Source organism: Moschus berezovskii, chromosome 6 (assembly GCF_049115385.1).
Source record: "Moschus berezovskii isolate FMDL1 chromosome 6, NW_MosBer_1.0, whole genome shotgun sequence".
Classification (NCBI taxonomy): Eukaryota; Metazoa; Chordata; class Mammalia; order Artiodactyla; family Moschidae; genus Moschus; species Moschus berezovskii.
In genome coordinates, this window is record NC_142465.1 from 101,257,100 (window position 1) to 101,278,530 (window position 21,431).

Consider the following 21,431-nt stretch of genomic DNA (forward strand, 5'->3'; position numbering starts at 1 on the left):
AACAAAAATAAGCAAGTGCAACCTAATTAAGCTTAAAAGCTTTTGCATAGCAAAGGAAACTATAAGCAAGGTGAAAAGACAGCCCTCAGAATGGGAGAAAATAATAGCAAATTAAACAACTGACAAAGGATTAATTTCCAATATACACATCCAACTCATACAACTCAATACCAGAAAAACAACCAAATCAAAAACAGACATTTCTCCAAAGAAGACATACAGATGGCTGATAAACATGAAAACGTGCTGTGTCACTCATTATTAGAGAAGTGCAGATGAAAGCTACATGAGATATCACCTATCACCAGTCATAATGGCTATCAAAAAATCCACAAACAATAAATGCTGGAGGTGTGAAGGAAATGGAACCCTTCTTGCACTGTTGGTGGGAATGTAAATTGATACAACCACTATGGAAGATGGTATGGAGATTCCTCAAAAAAAAAAAAAAATGAGAATAATTCCACATTTTTGAGGCATGACGTTGAGCAGAAAGATCACTGGTGTGGGGTGGGGACACCTTGATCCTCTTTCCAACCCTGTCATCTGATCTTGGTGAAAACACAAACCCCTCCAGACTGCTTCTGCCTCATCTGAGAGGAGAGACTTGTCTCTCTTATTACCACATTAGAAGACATTCATTAAAAAAAATTAGTCCCTTGTGAGAATCTGGAGGGCACAATGAGAACTGTGGTGCCAGGGCACTTGGTTTGCTGGGGAGATTCTGGCAGAGCCCTCTCGGACGCCTCCCACACATGGTGTACTGCTAAATCATTGCAGCGGATGAGCTCTGAGTGGCATGGTCAAAGTCAAAGAGGCATGCAGGCTTTTTACCTCAGCTTGACCCCATTCAACCCAGTGGAGGATGACTTTGGCCACAGGCAGCAAATGTGTTGGACCTGAGCCCAGCAGGGTTCCAAGTCTTTCTCCACAAGCCAGAGTCAGGCCAGAAATGCAATCGGTTGTATTTTCTGCAGTTCGTATGAGGGGTCTCTGTAGTTGAGGGCACGTGATGGTGATGTGAGAATGTTAAGAGGCCTATCTGAGGCTCCGAGACACTGATTTCACTTTCCTTACTGATGTAACGAAAAGAACGCTGAGCTTGAAATAAGAAGACTTGAACTCCAGTCCTGAACAGGCAAGCCACCTTGGAAGGTGGGGTAGTATTGGGGGACCCATTTTCTCCTGTCCAAACTAACAGTTCTCAGTGGATGGTTTTTAAGTTTTCTTCTAGTTCCAGTAATCTGAGATTTCTGCAACATTAGAACTTTACAAGATAAGCCATCATTTGGCTTATGAGTCAAACTACATCCCAGAGACAAATCAAGCAATATTTTTTTATATACCAAACCTTGATGGGCCTTCCAAGGGACTAGGATCTTATGGGCAGAACTTCTGAATTTGACTGCCACTTGAAGTTAGGCTTTCTCATTACATTATTGAGGATGACATTTTCAGAGACAAACAGAATAGCTGTGGCATCTCTTAATAATATAGTCTAATCCTTTACTGAGGATTCATACACGGACGCTTTGAGATTTTAATTAATATTCAAAATTGACAAAGTGCCGGCAGATGCAAAAATGGTTGGGTATTTTCAGGTCTTATGGAAAGTTGATTAATATGACCATTTGACCTAGTTTATCCTCCATATGTGGGAGGCAATTTCCATTTCTCCTATGTGTTCCACTGACAGTTCAGTCTTGGTGAATATCATCGTCCCACTTTCACTCACTGAGGTCCAAAATGAGGCAATTTCCCTGCCTTTAGATAATTCTAATCAGGCTAGTCGGAGTATGTTATTTTTTTCTAAATGTTTCCTACTATATAACCTTATATTTGTGTCATATTTTATATAGTTTTTCTACCGCCTATTTCAGGTGATCATCACAACCTGATAAAGCAGACATAAAAAAAAAAATTGGTGTTTCCATTTTAAAGAGGGAAAAACTCAGGTTCAGGGCCAAGGTCACATGTCTAGAAGTGACCACACTCCCAATTATTTTTTCACACTTTTCATTACCAATGAATGGATTGGTCTGTTCCGCTATTCTAAGGGCATCCTTGCTCAAGGCAAGTGTATATTTGCAAGCTCCTCACTAATAGCTAAAGGTTGGCACGTCTCAGGGAATTACTCAGAAAAACACAATGTGAATGATGAATCTTTACACTGCTGAAGGATATGAATAAGTAAAGGATACTTTGCAGAAGAGTATTTTGTGTACTGTCATAACATTTTATTAATATTTTTGATAAGTAAAATATATGAGAAATGTCAACACAGAATAAAATGAACATGAGAGAAAAATATATAAGGAAAATCAAAAGGGTCGGGAGCAGGAACAACTAGAGAAATTTAACTGCAGAGCAATTACCCATGAATGTGGTTTTATTTTCTTGGAGTTTGAATTTCCCAACCTATCCACTCAATTCAAGGCTATCCCCTTTCAAAGAAGTCATCTTGGGAGGCCATGTGCTTATCCCATTCATGCTGATTGTTGCTTATATGATTTGGGGCCTTCTCTTTTATAATTGCCTTCTGAAATGGACACTTTCTTTGAAATATTCTTAATGGTGTTTTAGATAAAGTCAGAATTACTCAGAGCCGTGTCTGGTGAAAAGGAGGGTTCATTAGCCAGATAATTTCCTTCTGTTCCCCATCCCTTCCTCCTTCTTCCTCTCTTTCTTTGTCTTTCCTTTAATCCCTCCCTCTCTCCCTTCCTTCCTTCTCCCTCTCCGCTTCCTCTCTTGTGTTCTTCCAAAAACGAGGCAAGACTAAGTTTTTTCTACAAGGCTCACACACCTCCTCTGAAAACTTCCATGAATTACTCTAAAGTATAACTCCATATTGATGTAGTAAGAACCTACGTTCCAAATGGGTTATGTCTGATGCTTAAGTTCTGGTCTGTTAGTTTAAAATCATATTCCCTGAAATGAACTGCATGGGACTTAGGCTGGAGTGTTGAAGTTGTTGTAAACTACCCGAATGCCATCTTCTCACTAGTGAGGCGGGAGCAGGCAGCAGTGAGCCGAGAGGAGCAGCACAGAGGGTGGAGAAGACACGTGTGGAGCCTTGCGTTGAATCAGGATGTTACACGTTTCCCAACTGAAGGTGTCCAGAGAGCACAGCTGAGGAGGTAGAGGGAGTCAGTTACACCATGCACAGTGTAGCTTGGTGCAGGAACGGGGACATTAAAGCTGCTGTGGCGTGTGAGAATCAGAGTGGAATGCTAGAGAACAAATGGGACTGGGAACAGCTTTTTTTTATATATAAATTTATTTATTTTAATTGGAGGCTAATTACTTTGCAATATTGTAGTGGTTTTGCCATACACTGACATGAATCCGCCACGGGTGTACATGTGTTCCCCATCCTGAACCTCCCTGCCACCTCCCTCCCCATCTTATCCCTCTGGGTCATCCCAGTGCACCAGCCCCGAGTACCCTGTCTCATGCATCGAACCTGGACTGGCGATTCATTTCACATATGATAATATAGCTCTTAAAATGTTACATCTGCTCCCACTTAGCTGGGGGCAAATAATTTGTGCTTTAGTTAGTTCCTTTATCTATCAAGTTAAAATTATAAACCCAATGAGCTCATAGTTTCTTCAAAGACTAAAATTCATTTTATAAGGGATTCGTTGTTGTTGTTGAGTCACTAAGTCATGTCTGACTCTGCGACCTCCTCTGTCCATGGGATTTCCTAGGCAGGAGTACTGGAGTGGGTTGCTTTTTCCTTCTCGAGGGGATCTTCCCAACCCAGGGATCAAACCTGTGTCTCCTGCATTGGCAGGCCGGTTCTTTACCACTGAGCTACCTGAGAAGCCTTTATGAGGGATACATGATGAATATCTTCAAATGCTTGATGAGCTCCCATGTGAAAGAAGCATCAGACTAAGACTGTATAACTCCTAAGGAGGCGATCAGGATCTAGAGGTGAAAGGGGAGCAGATTTCACCTTTAGGTTAAAAAGAACTGCCCAACAGTGAGGTGGCTGCCTCGAGGGTAGGGAATATAGTGATGAGCTCCCCGTCAGTGGAAGTATTCAAGAAGAGCTGAGAGGGCTGGCTTTATGATGTCATAGAAAGGAAAGATAAACTGCAGGAACTGGGCTCATGGATTATGAAAATCTCTTCCAATTTTGAGATTCTAGGAATCTCTACTCTTTTGTGGTCTGTTTTTGACTGCATTTGCCCTGGAAATGGCAGATTGAGAAGTTCCAGGCAGCTTTAGAAGCAGGAATGTGGTCCATGAGGATTTGGTTCACAGTACCTAGTCATCTTTAAAATTTCCTGAAAGACCTGCATCCTAGCAACCCTAAGCAACCCTAGGTTGCTTAATCTAATGTTACCTGGTAGCATCAAAGAAGAGGCTCACAGTTTCTATTAAATGAGAAGACTTAAAAGAGGAGCCTTTAGGCTGTCTCCTGCACGTTCTTCTTCTCCCCTTCAGTGCAGTAGGGAGCCATGGTTGGTCAAAGTTTTGAAGCCTGTCAGAAGACTCCCGACAATCACCGGATGCCCATTCTGCTTCTGAACAGAGATAGGTCTCACTGCAGCATCAGGTGCAAGGCTCCAGAGTAGCATGTCATGTGAACGTGGAGCTAATCATTTTTGACTCATTGAGCCATGGTGGTGAAGGGACCTGAACTACCATCAGCACGGTTGCACTGATGCCATGGAAATGAGCATGCCTATGGGAATTCGCAGTGAGGGAACTGCGTCAGGTCAGAGCAGCCAGAAAGGGAGAATGGGGTGAGCTGGGGGTACAGGTGTTGAAAGACAGCTCCATTGGTCTGACTCTCATTATTAGAGTTTTTGCTAATTTACGTGTCTGAACCTGAAGCACTCTGCGAAATGTCTTTCCCTCCTCCCTGGACCCCCACCCCACCCCTGTGATTTTCTGTTCACTATAAAAGTGCAAAGAGACATCACTTTGCCAACAAAGGTCTGTATCGACAAAGCTATGATTTTTCCAGTAGTCATGTGCAGATATGAGAGTTGGACCACAAAGAAGGCTGAACGCCGAAGAGTTGATGCTTTAAAATTATGGTTCTAGAGAAGATGCCTGAGAGTCCCTTGGATAGCAGGGAGATCAAAGGAAATCAACCCTGTATATTCATTGGAAGGACTGGTGCTGAAACTGAAGCTCCAGTACTTTAGCCACTTAATGTGAAGAGCCGACTCATTGGAAAAGACCCTAATGCTGGGAAAGATTGAAGGCAAAAGGAGAAGAGGGCAGCAGAGAACAAGATAGTTAGATAGTAACACCAATTCAACGAACAAGAGTTTGACCAAACTCCAGGAGATAGTGAAGGACAGGGAAGCCTGGCTTGCTGCAGTCCATGGGTTGCAAAGAGTTGGACTCAACTTGGCAATTGAGCAACAACAGTAACAAATAAAAGTTCAGTATCCCTGGTTTCTAGATGCATTTGGAAGAACCAGATCCCTGACAAGTATGGGCTGCACAGAATTATCGCAAGAGTTTGAAAGCATCGGTGTATCTCTGGGAGGGGAAAGACCCTAAACTCCAGCCTCTCTGAGCAGGAAGCTGTCTTGCCCACTCCCACTGTGTCTTGTCTCTACCGCCCCCACCCTTGAACTCACCTCCTTTTCTGAATAAAAGTCATTAACGCTTAATGAGAGTTTACTCTACCCCCTGGTCAGCTATCTCATTTAAGCCCTACAAACCTAATAGAGTAGGTTCTTTATTACCCCATTTTTGTCAAATCGTGAAAAAAACGGATATTCAAAGGCTCAATAATTTGCTCAGTCATAGCTGTCAACTAAACTCAAGCCCATTGCTCATATGTCAAATTTTTACATTATCTTTTCTTACTATTCCTATAGTGTGAAAACTTGGATGGCAGTTATTGGATAATGAAACGGAAACCCAAGGGGCACAAGCTTTACGTGGTATTTATAGAGCTATCTACGTGTCTGTCTCCATCCACCTTTCTCTGTCTTCCTGTCTTATTCTGGCGTACCTTCTTCATGCTTATAACCTTCTCTTCATTTTCTCTTTACAGATATCTGATCAATGTGACTTTTGAAGGGAGAAATCTGTCCTTCAGTGAAGACGGCTACCAGATGCACCCAAAGCTGGTGATCATCCTTCTGAACAAGGAGAGGAAGTGGGAGAGGGTAGGACATGTCTTTGGCAATTCTCGAGCTAAGTGGAGGGGGTCGGGGATCAAAAATTTTGCAACACACAGGAGGAAAACGGCCACTTGGTTTTGGTCTCTGAGCTGGAGATCAATACTTTGAGAACACGGAGGAGGCCATTTCTCAAATGTGCGTCTTCATTTTCTTGCCACTTTGGTCAATCAAGAGATGATTTTCCCTGTGTATTACCATTTTTATTGGTAGCTGTGCTGTCTGCAGCATGACTTTGTTTTAATGGAAGAGTGTGCAGGCACGGGATGATACAATTAAGTGGAGAAACCGAATGATGGTGTAATTCAGGAGTCGTGTCCTACAGGGTGTACTGGGAGGCCTGTGAAACCTAATTTATGAGCACACAAATTTGGATTTCCTGTGATTAGAGGCTTGCTCTTGGGACCTCTCCCACTGTCCACTGATCACAGTGTCTAAAATTCTACTATTAGGCATTAATTTATGTGGGTGCCAGACTGCCTGAGTTCAATTCCCAGCTCTCTACTCACTAACGTGGCTACTTACAACCTTGGGCAGACCTCTTAACTTCTTTTGCCTCCACTTCCTCATCTGAAAAATGGGAAAAATAATAATAGTGTCAGTATCATAGGGTTGCTATATGGATTAAATATTTTTATATATGTAAAGGACTTAGAAGGGTGCCTGGCACATGGTAAGCACTTAGTAGGTATTGGCTTTTATCATTATATATAATTCCTCAGTTCAGTTCAGTTCAGTCACTCAGTCGTGTCCGACTCTCCGCGATATAATTCCTAGTTCAATACAAATGTTCCTGAGAGTCATTTCTTCATAGGTGTTCATGAGAATCAGGACACTTGTGCCTTGAGATGCTTTGGGGAGACATGGTTTCTCAGATAAATAAGACTAAGGGGTGCTGTTTACTGTGTCTCACTTGGGGAGATTCTCTGAACACATATTAGCATTTGAAAGTTCAGAGGTGTCTTTTTTGCTGAGATGTCATTGACATATATCGTTGTACTAGTTTCGAATGTACAATATAATGGTTCAATATTTGTGTATATTGTGACGTGATCACCACAGAGAGTCTAGTTAACATCCATCACCATGCATGGTTCCAAAAATTTTTTTTCTTGTGATGAGAACTTTAAAAATCTACTGTCTTAGCAACTTTCAAATATGTAACAGTATTATTAACCATAGTCATCGTGCTCTACCTTACATTCCCATGACTTCCTTTTATAACTGGAAGTTTGTATTCCTTGACAAACTACCAGTCTGTTCTTTGTATTTATGGCTAGATTTTTTTTCTTTTTTTCAGATTCCACATATAAGTGAGATCATGCAGTATTTATCTTTCTCTAACTTCACTTAGATGAATACCCTCAAGGTCCATCCATGTTGTTGCAAATAGAGGTGTCTTAGCAAAGGAACATCTTTAATTTTATTTAATTTGGCATTTCCCCAAGTGATTTTTATCATGAGACCCTTTAGTTTGTGGAATGAGATTCTGTGAAATACATTGAGAAACACTGATTTAAGGCAATTTCTGCAGACTCTATGGGCCAGTTGGCTGAGAACAGACTTCAGGATGTCAGTGTGGCTCTGATTAGGATGGAAACCAGGCAATATATTTTCAGAGAGAGTAGCCAGGAAAAGAAGCCAGAGATAAACTTCTTGAAATTCACAGTCTTGTCACAGAGAGACGTGGACGGGTGAAACAGGACGTGTGTGTCTCGGATCGTGGGACCCAGAGCCTTGCCCTTCAAACGAAAGATGTCTTCCTGTCATGTGTTCCTCCACTAAGGGCTCAGCTATAAGGCTAACATCATACCCGGCGTCCTTGATTGAAGTTATCATTTATTCCAAAATGGCTGTTCTCTGGGCTCCTGCTCTTTACCCCAATCAAGCTGCTTTTCACTGCTGCTGTGCAGACATAATAATTTAAGAAGTGTTCTGGGGCTGGCGTGTACACCAGGCACTTCTCTAGATCTCCAGAAGAGGAGTTATTAAAAACTGAGGCTTCATACGTGGAACAGAAGACGTCCAGCTGGGGATAGCTTTTATGCAGTAGACTCGTGATTACTGACTCAAGTATGGGGCCTCTCACAGCCGTCCTGTCTTAAAGAGACACCACTTCCACTCATTGGCGCTGCCTTCTCTTCCTTAGGTGGGAATCTGAGGCCTGGGACCCCCACCCCTTTCCACAGCAAGTTTCTTCTTCCTGGGGGTTGGATCCCTCCCCTCCTTATCAATTCTACCTTTACTCTCACTCTTATATGCATTGCTTATTTTAATATGATCCAAAAACCATGTGGATAATGTTTTAAATGGACCTCCCTCTCTCTGATGCACACTTTCTTATTTTTTTTTATTTTTTTACTTTTAGATATGTTTTATTTCAGAGATCATTGTCACAGTCAAGCGGCATCAGTAATCATCCATAAATAAAATTAAGCCCTCCTAGCTGACAAAATAAAGATTCAGATTGTAAAATGATGTGTTTTACTCAATGATAACACTTAGTGAAATTTTTAATTGCATGACTCCTTATTAACTGGGGGCCCCATGTAAGCATCAACCACACCTGGATCCAGGTGCTCAAAAGAGATCACTCGGGATGACACCCACTTTTAGCCATTCAGCTCAGTTCTGGACATGGCTTCTAGAATGAGCTTCCCAAGGCACAGTTCTGGTTATGTTCTTTCACTGCTCCAAACCTGCTCAAAGCTCTTGTGATTTGTGAATTGGGCCCAAACTTTATCTCTTCTTGCATTCAAGGCAGTGGTCTGTTTTCCAGCACCCGTCTTCTCTTCCTTGGTGTGTCCTGTATCACCATGAAGCAGCACTGGGTTCGTCTCTGTTCTGAGAAGCTGCCCCTGTACGTCTTACTCCCTGTGCGGCGTGTCATGATGTTTTCTTTCCCTGGAATGAATGGTCCAATTATACAAATCATAATCGTCCTTTGAAAACAATTAAAATATTGCTTTTTCCTTGCCTGATCTTTGACCAGGATTTCACTTTTCTTTCCCGTATCCCCTGTAGCGCTGGTTCACACCCCTGTCAGCAGCACTTGTGACAGCTACCTGTGTCAGAGCTGTGTGTGTGATGCTTCTGGAGGGCAAAGGCTGTGTCTTCATATTGTCGTGTCCTCACGGGAACCTGGAGGAGCATGTCACACGGCTCAATAAACGTGTTGAACAACTGAGAACCATTACATAATGCAATCGTCTAAAATCCATCATTAAGAATCCAAGTTTATGTTGTTGCCCTTGATACAATAGCTGGATTTTTTTTTTTTTTTTGGCAAGAGGAGATAAAATTTTTATGTAGATTGAGTTTTCATAGATCGTATTTTAAGTGTGCTAAGGGAGCTTGTTATTTAAAGAAATTCTGTGGGTAATCTTTTGATAAAGCATTTTGGGGAGATTGGGATCATACTAAATAGCATAGAATTTTTCACACTGACTTGGTTACATCAGAGAATGCTGCTGCAGAGAGAATTCAGTGTTTTTTGGCTTTATGAGTCTTGTGGCTCCCAAACGTGGAAGCCCCTGTGGGCAGAGAGGGGCAGCCAGGCTCAGGTCATGGGACATGGTGAAATTGAACATCCTTTTCTTCCACCATCACCCTGGCCCCCAGAACCCTTCTGCATCCCCAGGATTCCTAATAGTGTTCTAGATGGTTCCCAGTGATCCTGGGAAGATTTAGAGCTCAGAGAGGTAGGGCTAAGGGTGAGGATTCTACAGTGAGGAGATGCTCGCTGGGGAGATAATCGAAGAGTGAGTCTCAACTTGTGGAAGAAGCGTGGGCTAAGAGACGGCGCTGTCAGCTTCTAGTGACATGCCTGACTCATTGTGTGATCTGCTCCTTTCACTTTTCTAAGGTCTTTCTTTCCTCATGTCTAGAATGGTGGCATGAACAATCGGTCCTTCTCAGCTCTAGCTCCTGAGATTACAAATTCATGCTGTAAAGAAATAGGACCTTGGCGTGGAAGTTGGGTGAGAGCTGGAGCATACAGAAGACGACTTTGTTTTTAAGGACAGCAGCTCCCGGGTCATTCTTGTCATTCATGACCCGAGCTGAAGCAGCCTTGCAGTCAGGTTTATGTTTATTTTCTTCAGTATACTTGTTATCTGATGTTTTGCTTATTTGTCTGCCTGTTTACTGCCTGTTTTCTCACACCAGGATGGATGTTGCCTGGGGAAAGGGCCTCTTTCACCTCCGTAATTCCAGCACTTAAGAAGGGTGCTTGGCTCACTCCAGAGACCATTGTTCAATAAATGAAGAATCTGTATGCTTAGGGGGGTTGTGTAGTGACTAGCCATTCACTTCTACCTCAGGCTCTCCTGTGCAGATGGAGTGGTTTACCGAACAGCTCACAAGAGCAAGTACATCCCTTCCTTTGGGGTGAGTGCCCCCAAAGACCAGCGAGGGACTCAGGGGACCTTTGGGGAGGCCTCATCTCCAGGCAGACGTGCCCAAGCAGTGCTCAACAAGACACTTTGAGTGGAGGAAGATTCATTAAGTTGTCAGTGTGAACCCCATGAAAGGATTTCACAGGTTTCTTTCAGATTCTTACAAAGGTGTCTCAAAGCCACTGTCTTATAAATTCGCTTCCTTCTGAAAGACTCAAAGTGAAGGCAGGAAGGTCTAGAGAACTGAGCTTGGTTTTGGAAATGGGAGAGAGCCCAGTTCAATGACCCACACTAGTTTGTTTTTATCAGCTGTGTTAGCCAAGCCACTGATGTTACCTGAGTCTATTTTCCTTCTGTAATATAGGGCTTCGCCTCAGGCTATTATACAGATTAAAGGGGATTTTATAGTAACCAACTCTAAAGGAGATGATAGTAAAACTGGTTAAAACAGTGGCTGAAACATAGCCAGTGTTTTACAAGTATCAACTGGTAGTCTCCACCCTCTTTGTACAGTTTTTTAAGATACCATCTGCACATGATAAAAAGTCAAATGATGCAAAAGAACATCCAGTAAAATGAATGTTCTTTTATTATCTATGAACCTTGGTTCCCCAGACCGCTCCTTAGAGCAATTGTTGTTCCCACTGTCACATATTTGCTCTGAAAACACGCCAAGCATATGCAAAGTTTCTACATTTACTCAACCTCCTTTTTTCTTTTTAAGCAAAGGGTACATGCTTTTGTGACCCTTTAATGGGATCTTAAAGCTGAAACTGCAATACTTTGGCCACCTCATGCAACGAGTTGACTCACTGGAAAAGACTCTGATGCTGGGAAAGGTTGGGGGTGGGAGGAGAAGGGGACAACAGAGAATGAGATGGCTGGATGGCATCACCGACTCTGTGGACATGAGTTTGAGTGAACTTCTGGAGTTGGTGATGGACAGGGAGGCCTGGGGTGCTGTGATTCATGGGGTCGCGGAGAGTCGGACATGACTGAGCGACTGAACTGAACTGAACTGAACTGAATGGGATCCTATATAAGTAGCCATTAAGGAGGCAAGGAAGCAGGGAGCTGGAATAGCAGAGATCGTGTGGATCACAATAAACTGTGGAAAATTCTGAAAGAGATGGGAATACCAGACCACCTGACCTGCCTCTTGAGAAACCTATATGCAGGTCAGGAAGCAACAGTTAGAACTGGACATAGAACAACACACTGGTTCCAAATAGGAAAAGGAGTACGTCAAGGCTGTATATTGTCACCCTGCTTATTTAACTTATATGCAGAGTACATCATGAGAAACGCTGGGCTGGAAGAAGCACAAGCTCGAATCAAAATTGCCGGGAGAAATATCAATAACCTCAGATATGCAGATGATACCACCCTTATGCAGAAAGTGAAGAGGAACTCAAAAGCCTCTTGATGAAAGTGAAAGAGGAGAGTGAAAAAGTTGGCTTAAAGATCAACATTCAGAAAACTAAGATCATAGCATCTGGTCCCATCACATCATGGGAAATAGATGGGGAAACAGTGGAAACAGTGTCAGACTTTATTTTGGGGGGCTCCAAAATCACTGCAGATGTGATTGCAGCCAGGAAATTAAAAGACGCTTACTCCTTGGAAGGAAAGTTATGACCAACCAAGAAAGCATACTAAAAAACAGAGACATTACTTTGCCAACAAAGATCCATCTAGTCAAGGCTATGGTTTTTCCCGTGGTCATGTATGGATGTGAGAGTTGGACTGTGAAGAAAGCTGATCGCCGAAGAATTGATGCTTTTGAACTGTGGTGCTGGAGAAGACTCTTGAGAGTCCCTTGCACTGCAAGGAATCCAACCAGTCCATTCTGAAGGAGATCAGTCCTGGGTGTTCATTGGAAGGACTGATGCTAAAGCTGAAGGTCCAATACTTTGGCCACCTCATGTGAAGAGCTGACTCATTGGAAAAGACCTGATGCTGAGAGGGATTAGGGGCAGGAGGAGAAGGGGATGACAGAGGATGAGATGGCTGGATGGCATCACCGACTCGATGCACATGGGTTTAGGTGAACTCTGGGAGTTGGTAATGGACAGGGAGGCCTGGCGTGCTGCGATTCATGGGGTCACAAAGAGTCGGACACAACTGAGCGACTGAACTGAACTGAACTGGATTAGAATTATGTTCACAGAAAGCCAAGTACATATCTCTTGTTAGGTAGAAATATGAGGAACATTTAAAGAGGCATACAAATACACACAGACATAGCCTGGTGAGTTGGAAAGAGTAGGGGATGGTAGAAAAATATTTGTGTACAGAAGGATTCATTTCTAAATATCTCTAAGGGGGGTGCAGATGCATAAACTTGCATTAAAAATAGTCTGGCACAGAGAGGCAGTTCCAACAAGCATTCGGGCTTCTGTCTTTATCTGAGACTCTCATGATTTGCTTCATTGCTGCTGCTCCCTGCTTCCATTTAATCGTTCCTAAAATGGGGATAATAAAAATGAAATGCAGTGGGGGTGTGTTCTGAGCAATGACTTCAAGAAATGATGATAGTGCATTTTCAAGCTGTAAGATGTAAACAGACCTTAAAGGGATTGTCTAGGTCAGAACTGCGAGGATACATATGGTTTTCCTCTCCGCTATCCTTTCTCCCAACAACACCAGACGTGTATTTTACAAGCCCACTCCCTCTTCCCTGCTTCCATCCACCAGAAAATACTCCTCCTTGTATAGAGTACAGCATTCTCTGTTTGTCCAGGTCATTCTTTGGGCTCCCCGATTCCCGGTTATCATTTTAGGCTTGCAGTTCTAACCGATTACAGCCACATTCACCGGTGAAAGAAGGACTGACTCCAGGAGAAAGTGGTTGGTTGGAAATGCTGGGTCAGTAGTCTTATTTGTGAATTAATGCCTGGATCAGTAAGAGAGAGGAAAGGTAACCAAACTGGTGGAAAGATGACTCCCAAGAGCTGCTGCAGCAGCAACATCACAAAACAGAAGGCGCCACTGGCATTTGGAACCTGAGATGAATGAGTCAGGTTAAAGGATGCTTCTGGTCACCCCGTATCCAGGAGACAGCACTAACTCCCGGCTGTGGATGCTCTGTCGTACTGGTACCTGCTGTTGTTGTTTAGTTACTCAGTTGTGTCCAACTCTTCGCAACCCCATGGACTGTAACCCACCAGGCTCCTTTGTCCATGGGATTTCCTAGGCAAGAATACTGGAGTGAGTTGCCATCTCCTTCTCCAGGGGATCTTCCTGACCCAGGGATCAAACCCTCATCTCCTGCATTTCAGGTGGATTCTTTTACCACTGACCACTGCGGAATCCCTTGAGGACTAGCAAAGTTATATTCCAGGATGGTCAGTTTGGTGGTGATATGAGAGAGGTTGATCACTGCTGTGACAGATTCCACTTGAAAGCCATTGACTTGACATAAAACAGCCTCTCCATCCCCCAAGCACGCATGTGTGCATGCGTGGGCTCACACACACACACACACACATATACACATCATGGAAAAGCTGACGGGCTGCTCACAAGCACAGGAACGACATCTGTTTGGTTTTCCACTAGATGACTGTACCCTGCCTGAGACAGTGCTCAGCAGGCCGGCAAATACTTGATGATGGCGGGAACACACCTGCCCCCACTTCCCTCCACCTCCCATCCCAGGGGAGGAGCCACACACCAGCCACACACTTTCCAGGTTCACAGAAGGCATCTGAGGAGTGAAATATGAGCTCCTTCCCATGTCGGTATGTTTGCTCTGCGTCTCCCGATACCACCGCTTAACAACATGTTCTTTTTGCTGACTTTGAACTGCGTCCTAATAGGCATTATTGGATTAAGGGATTAAGAAACAGACCCCATGGAGAAAGGCTGTGGGAATTGGGGTCATGGAGGGGAAGGAGGAGAGCAAGGAGGTGATGACTTTCTTTAAATCTATGAAGAATTATCGGACCAAGTGTTGACATCAGCTGTTCACTCTCTCTTCTCCTAGACAGAACCAGAGTAAGTGGGTTTAAGATCCAGCAGAAAGGATCTCTACTAGCTCCCGGGAGAATTTCTTCGTAGAGAGAAGTGTAGAGTGCCAGAACTGTTAACCGCACCAGGGGCTGACTTTGGAAGAACCTAAAATCTGGGGTATTTCTTAGGGGGCAGTCCGGCCCTGACAGCAAGGCATGACCTCCAAGATGTTGAGGGTTTTGGGTCTTCCCTTCTTTCTTACACATAATAATTGAGCACCTACTATGAGACTAGCGCTGCTCCTACAAAATCAGTCCTGTCATTTTCCTAGTGGCTGGGGAAACACAGAAAAGAGTACTGCAAGGAGAAGGATGTTGATTGTGACACAAAATTTCTGTAACCTATGGTGATTTTTAAATCTAGTGTCTAATGTTTGGGTGGCCTTTCATGTTGCCTGGTTAGTAAAGACCGTGCACCTATATGACCCTGGCTTATAGACATGGCCTCTGGGTTGCATGCTTTTGGTTGTCTTTCCAAGTTGTTGATTATCACAGACTCTCACATCCAAGTGATGTGGTTCCCTCAGCTCCAAGAGCCATGGCCCATGTGGTTTTTTGTCTACACCCTTTTCTGAGGTTCCAGGAGGTGTGCGCTTAGCCCTCAAAGTCTCCACAGCCCGGTTAGTCCACAAAGTCAAGCTGCTGCCCCCATGTACGTTTATAAAATAATTTGAAGAGCAGAGCAGGATGTATTGGGGAATAGACTTCAGAAATGTCATTTCAGAAAGGCTGGTTGTCTTCGTGTGCTGTCATCAGCCACTGAATGAAAAGGATAAAAGAGCAAGATAACCTTGGTTGACTTTGCTTTTGAAACCTATACCCGCTTATCGGGTCTGAGAAAAGCTGGATGGAGCTTGGAGACAGGAGTGCTGGCTTGACCTTGACTTAAGGAAACGCAGTAAAGAGGAAGTGTCCCCAAAGCTGAAAGATGGCTTTCATCCACCTTGTTTACGTTTTATTGAGATTTTTATTTCATGACAGTTGTCTCTGGTTGACTCCTGAGTCTCTGAACCATCTTTCTAATTCTGGCTTATGATATCTTTTCAATAGTAGTATTGAAGAAGAAGTAGTGGTGTAGAGGGGTTACAAGACTCTTGTGTTGATAGACAGGTTAAAAACACTTATGATTTTCTTATTATAACATTTGTAATTTTTTTAACATTTGTAATTTTCTTATTTGCTTATTAAATGTATTTAGGGGACAAAATAAAATTTACCCATTTCCATACCTACAAAGAAATAGCGTTTACATTTCTTCCATATCTTATCTGATGCTTTTTTCTGTGTATATTATAATACAATACAGTGTGATGCAATAGAATTGGAAACACAATGTATGAACGGTTTGCAATCTTCTTTCTCTCACTATGATACTGTGGCCATATTCTTATTTTATTAATGTTTTCTGAAAGCATGAAACTTAATGACTGCCTCATATCCCATTGTAAAGATATATTGTACTATTTTTTTTTTTGGCTGCATCGCATGGCATGTGTGTTCTTAATTACCCAAACAGGGACCGAACCCATGCCTACTGCAGTCACCAGTGGACCACCAAGGAAGTCCCTGTATCATACTTCTTTAAACTAACCTCCCATGATTAAGCATTCACATGTGTATTTAGTAGAGACTGGTACTCAGATGAGAATAATTTCAGAGTTTTTGATAATCCAACTTCGATGCCGTAAGATTGATGTCCAAGGTAACAAGATTTGGTCACATTTTTGTGTCATTTAGGGTCATTTAGTATAATGACCCTAAACATTCAAAATGACATCCCTTCACCTGAGAAGCTTGGGTTATATTAATTCGGTAACAGGAGAGTAGACACATATGTGGTGGGTATGTGTCTCTCCTTGGTTGGTGGCTCCTGGTCTGCAGGGAATCTCAGAGGGTTTTCTCTTTCTGATCATCTGATCCTCTAGTTTCGCTGATAAGAATGTTTATCATCTTTGGCAGTCACAACACACAGAGGATGGGATTGGTCGTGTGGTCTGTGTCTGCAGTTTTCATCATGCTGGGAACATTTCCTTGCAAGTTAGAGGTCTTTGAAATCCAGGCACATGTTCCCAAGGAGCTGTGACATCATTTCTAGTGCTGTTTCCATTCTCTGTGCCCCAGATCAGATCAGATCAAATCAGTCGCTCAGTCGTGTCCGACTCTCCGCGACCCCGTGAATCACAGCACGCCAGGCCTCCCTGTCCATCACCAACTCCCGGAGTACACTCAAACTCATGTCCACAGAGTCGGTGATGCCATCCAGCCATCTCATTCTCCGTCGTCCCCGCCCCAAGTGACCCAGAAAGATGGGAGAGCAATCCCTTCTTTCACCAGTGGGGGCAGCACCTGGCTGACTCTCACAGGCACAGGCTGATGTGCCTCAAGACTGTCAGAGGCCATCATAGCAGAAACCACTTCTTTTGTACCTTGATGTATTTTCTACTAAACTGGCTACTTTGTGCATACATTAATAGCCTATTAACTTTCCCTGAGGTTTGGCATTAAAGCTATAATATCTGAATGTCAAACATATTCAAGCATACCTATTGACCTTCCACCAGGAGATCTTCTGCTTTGAGTTCTTCCTATAGCACTGATGGATTTGTGCAAGTTCAGACACAGTGTCTCTCTCCACAATACCTATTTCTGAGGGTTCGCTGAGACCAGGGTAAAGCAATTTGTGTGTATAGGAAGGGAGGCAACTGACCTTGGCTTATTAACTCTCCTGATTGGCCCCTAGTACAAAAATTTAAAGGGAAGTCTAATTAAGAAAATAATCTACCTTTAAGAATGAAAGCTATTAATAAAAAGCATGAATACAAGCATCCCAAAACAGGTATAGAAGTCAGATTATTTGGTATGATTTTTCTTTCTCTATTAGAATGATTTCTGTCCATAATTTGGTGAACATTTCAGTTCATTTTGAGAGAGAGTGAGTTGGGGTGGGGGGGCTCTCACACTTCCTACCCACTCTCCCTCTCTGTGATCATGTGACCCAGCTGTTCTCTCCTGCCCATAAAGGCTGCCAATTGCTGTTTCTACAAGCATTCCAGGTCTTAGTTCTATCAGCTAAGTGTTCTGAAGGTTTAAACTTAAAGCACCAGGGGAATGATGAAAATGAAAGTGTGGTCTTAGGGAGGCAAAGCAAGGAGGAGAAGAGCAGAAGTAGAAGGCAAACATTGGAGAGAGAGTGATAGACCCCACGGGGAAGAGGACCAATCTCCTCTGCTGTATGTTCCAAGTACACCATATTCTCCCTTTACACCAGACTCCACTAGATCTCCGTTCATGTTTTTCTACTTTTAGAGTTTGATATGTGGTGTCTTCTAAGGTCATCAACTTTGGCTCTTCTTGTAATAAAGCGTACCATTTTTTTCACTCACCCTATAAGGAGGGAAACTTGCTGGTAAAGAATTTGAATACTACCTACCTCTTAGTTAGAATTTCTGGTGGATGTTTAAGCCACCTCAATATTCTCTTAATAGAACACTGAAAAACATCTGTTCTCCCTACAGGGTCTGAGGAAGATGTATAGTTTCTAGAACAGTGTAGCCTGAGATCAAAGGATCTTAGGAAGATTTGGCCTCTAGCGCATCTGACATTTATATGGTCCTTTAAGAGCAATGTGGTTTATGAAGAGTTTTATCATAGGATCTAATTTTGATTCTGATGAAAACTTTGGGAAATACTTGTGCAGTTACATAAACTGAGGCTCAGAAAAGTTATCTGACTTGGCAAATTCATACACTTAAGGAGTGGCAGTTCTGAGTATAGATATTTACATCTGGCTCCATTTGAGTTCAAGATGCTTTTTGCCTGGATACACAGACTGTAACTAGACTAAAAGAGTAGCAATATAATGGGAATTCTGTAGACAAGAGGACAGACCACACCATGGATACATGTGAGCCCTGTCACATGAGAGTGTTTAAACAAAGTGTTCACAAATGATCCTGTACTGGGAGGAGGAAGAGGTTGGCTCACAATGTGACTGGCTGTTTCAGGGTAATATTTTCCTGAGAGGAACACGAAATGAAAAAGTAAGGGGGGGAGGAGTGGAAGAAGGGAGAGAGGCAGGGAAGATAGACAGAGCAACAGCAGAAAAGCTTTTCTGCATCCTTACATCCTTATGCCTTTTTGCTATTATTACAGACACCGGCTTCCTAGGTGGCGCTCGTGATAAAGAATCCACCTGCCGGTGCTGGAGATGTGAGAGACGTGGGTTTGACCCTTGGGTTGGGAAGATCCCCTGGAGTAGGAAATGGCAGCCCACTCCAGTATTCTTGCCTGGAGAATCCCATGGATAGAGGAGCCTTGTGGGCTACAGTCCATAGGGCCACAAAGAGCTGGACATGACTGAAGCAACTTAGCACGCAGGCATGCATTACAGACACACACACACCTAAAAATACATCATGAACACACACATCCATATTGTCTTTTTTTTTTTTCAGTTAGAACAATAACCTGTCTCTTCAAACTGTGAGGACAGAATACCTTTCTCCCAATAGCAAAGGCCACAGCTACCCACGGAGGCAACTGTCTAGGTTCTGATGGCATAGGGGAAATTTGCTTCTGCAATTGAAAGCTCTTCTAAAATGCAGCCACCATGGCAGTGGCACTGTGGCCATGCAGCCCCATTGATCAGACACCTGCTGGAGGTGCAGAGAAATGATGAACCACCAAGGAGAATTTAAAATAGCTGACCTACAAAACAGTCCTCAAATCTTAGCAGGAGAGTGACATGAAATTTTAACTTTGTTTTCTATAAAACACAATCAACCAAATATTTTATGAGTTCAGCTAGCAAAGAGAGAGGAGTTTGAGGATCTTAAATAGAACTAGCTAAAGACCCATTGAGAAAAATGCATACAAATATATAAAAGAGAAAGTAGAAGCCAAATTCGATAGCTGAGACCACTGATCTGTGATTCATCATTACCACTTCAGTGTTTCCCGAAGTGTGATTTTGAGTTTCACTGTATATAAGTTAAAAAGAATGCGTATTCTTTAAATAATCTACTTAAAAATTTTAAATTTGTTTCTGACTGGGCCAGGTCTTCGTTGCTGTGTGTGGGCTTTCTCTGGTTTTGGCAAGCAGGGGCTACTCCAGTTGTGATGAGAGGACTTCTCTTTACGGCGGCTTCTCTTGTTGCAGAGCACAAGCTCTGGGGCGTAAGGGCTTCAGTAGTTGTGGTGCACAGGCTTAGTTGCCCTGAGCCACGTGGGGTCTTCCCAGGCCAGAGATCAAGCTCCAGTCCCCTGTATTGGCAGAAGGGTACTTAACCTCTGGACTACCAGGGAAGTCCTATTTATTTTTATAGTTATCTTCTATCTTTGGCAAATAACACTTGTCTTACATTCACAGTAATGATATGAATTTTTTAATAAATGTATTTTTTAAAGAAGGTTATTTCATATATTAAGTTAAAAATAGTGAAAATGGTGCACATATGTTACAAAAATTGGAACAGTAGCTCTTGAGTGAAATTTGGGAAATGCTTCCAGAAGGCAAAGGGTGTTACTGACCCCCAGTTCCCAAGTCACAGAGTCAGGACTGCCCTCCCTTTGTATCCTCTTTCCTCCTCAAGTCTCTATGTTGAGTCTACACACCAGCATAATTGCAACAACACCTTCTCCCAACCTCCTGAATTATGGCTACATGTCTTGTCTTATGCTTTCTCCTTAACCTTGGATTCTTGAACTTGTCCTTTGGGACATAGTTAAAAGCCAAGAGGCATCATATCTTGCTCCCCCTCTGCCTAAAACAGTGAATCATACAAAGCAGTGGGAATAAATGTTGCTTCAGCTTTCTCATCCTTTTCCTCCCTTTCCTCATCTATAAAACGGGAAGGATGGTAGCACCTACCTCAAGACTGTTGCTGTAAGGATCAAACGAACTTTAATTCATTTAAAATTCTTAGCACAGAATCATGTGTGTAGCAGGCGCTGTGTGAGTATTCATTGTTCTTTACGTGAACATGTTTTTTCTTCTCATTTTATTGAGATAAAATTGACAGCCCTGTGTGAGTGTAAGGTGATTTGACTTCCATACATCATGAAATGATGATCATAATAAGTTTGGTGAACATCCATCATCTTGCATAGACTCAGCATTAAAGAAATTTTTTAAAAAGTACTTCTGATAATGAGAACTCTTAGGATTTAGTCTCTTAACAATTTCCATATATATCCTATAGTGGTATTAATTATATTTATCATGTTGAACACTACGTCCCTAGGATTTATTTATCTTACACTTAGAAGTTTATACCTTTTGACCTCTTTCATCCAGTTTCACCTACCCGCACCCTCCACCTTTGGTAGCCACAAATGTAAGTTCTTTCATATAAATTTATCTCTAAAGTACAATTGAACGTATGTTAAACCAGTTTTAATGCAACTGAAATTGGGTTCTCAAAAACAAGAAAATGAAGAAAAATGATCCACGTGCACACGTAAGAACATGGCTGGATTTTGGCCTTAGTTGCTGAGAGGAAGTAGCTAGGAAACAACACATAGAATCCTTGACACACTTGCTTTCTTCCTTCATTCTTGAACAACTTTTTATACAAGGATTTTTTAAAATTGAGTCTTATTAATAATAAAAGAGTAGTAAAAGTCCGCAGCACAGCACAGCAGTCCATGCTGGGCTCATCGCCCCCAAAGTGGGGATTGGAAACATGTTCAGCTTAGATTTAGGACATTGTGGTTCTCAGTAACCATTAAATATCCACCAAACCACATTAGGCAGTTGTGACTGCTCGTGAAACCTCACATCTAATGTGTCCTTATGCCATGTGATCTCCTTGGCTTTTGTTTCATTGTAATAAACCACCGCTTTGTGGTTGATAATAAAGAAC

At 42.6% G+C, this 21,431-nt stretch overlaps 1 protein-coding gene across 1 annotated transcript in view; it reads left to right on the forward strand.

Moving 5' to 3' along the window:
- The window catches only part of GRIN2B (glutamate ionotropic receptor NMDA type subunit 2B), a 361,438-nt gene that overhangs the window by 217,200 nt on the left and 122,807 nt on the right, over nucleotides 1-21,431 (forward strand). Inside the window, exon 3 of the mRNA XM_055395069.2 lies at nucleotides 6,032-6,146. Coding sequence (XP_055251044.1) covers nucleotides 6,032-6,146 — 115 coding nt within the window. The remainder of the gene's footprint in view (nucleotides 1-6,031; nucleotides 6,147-21,431) is intronic.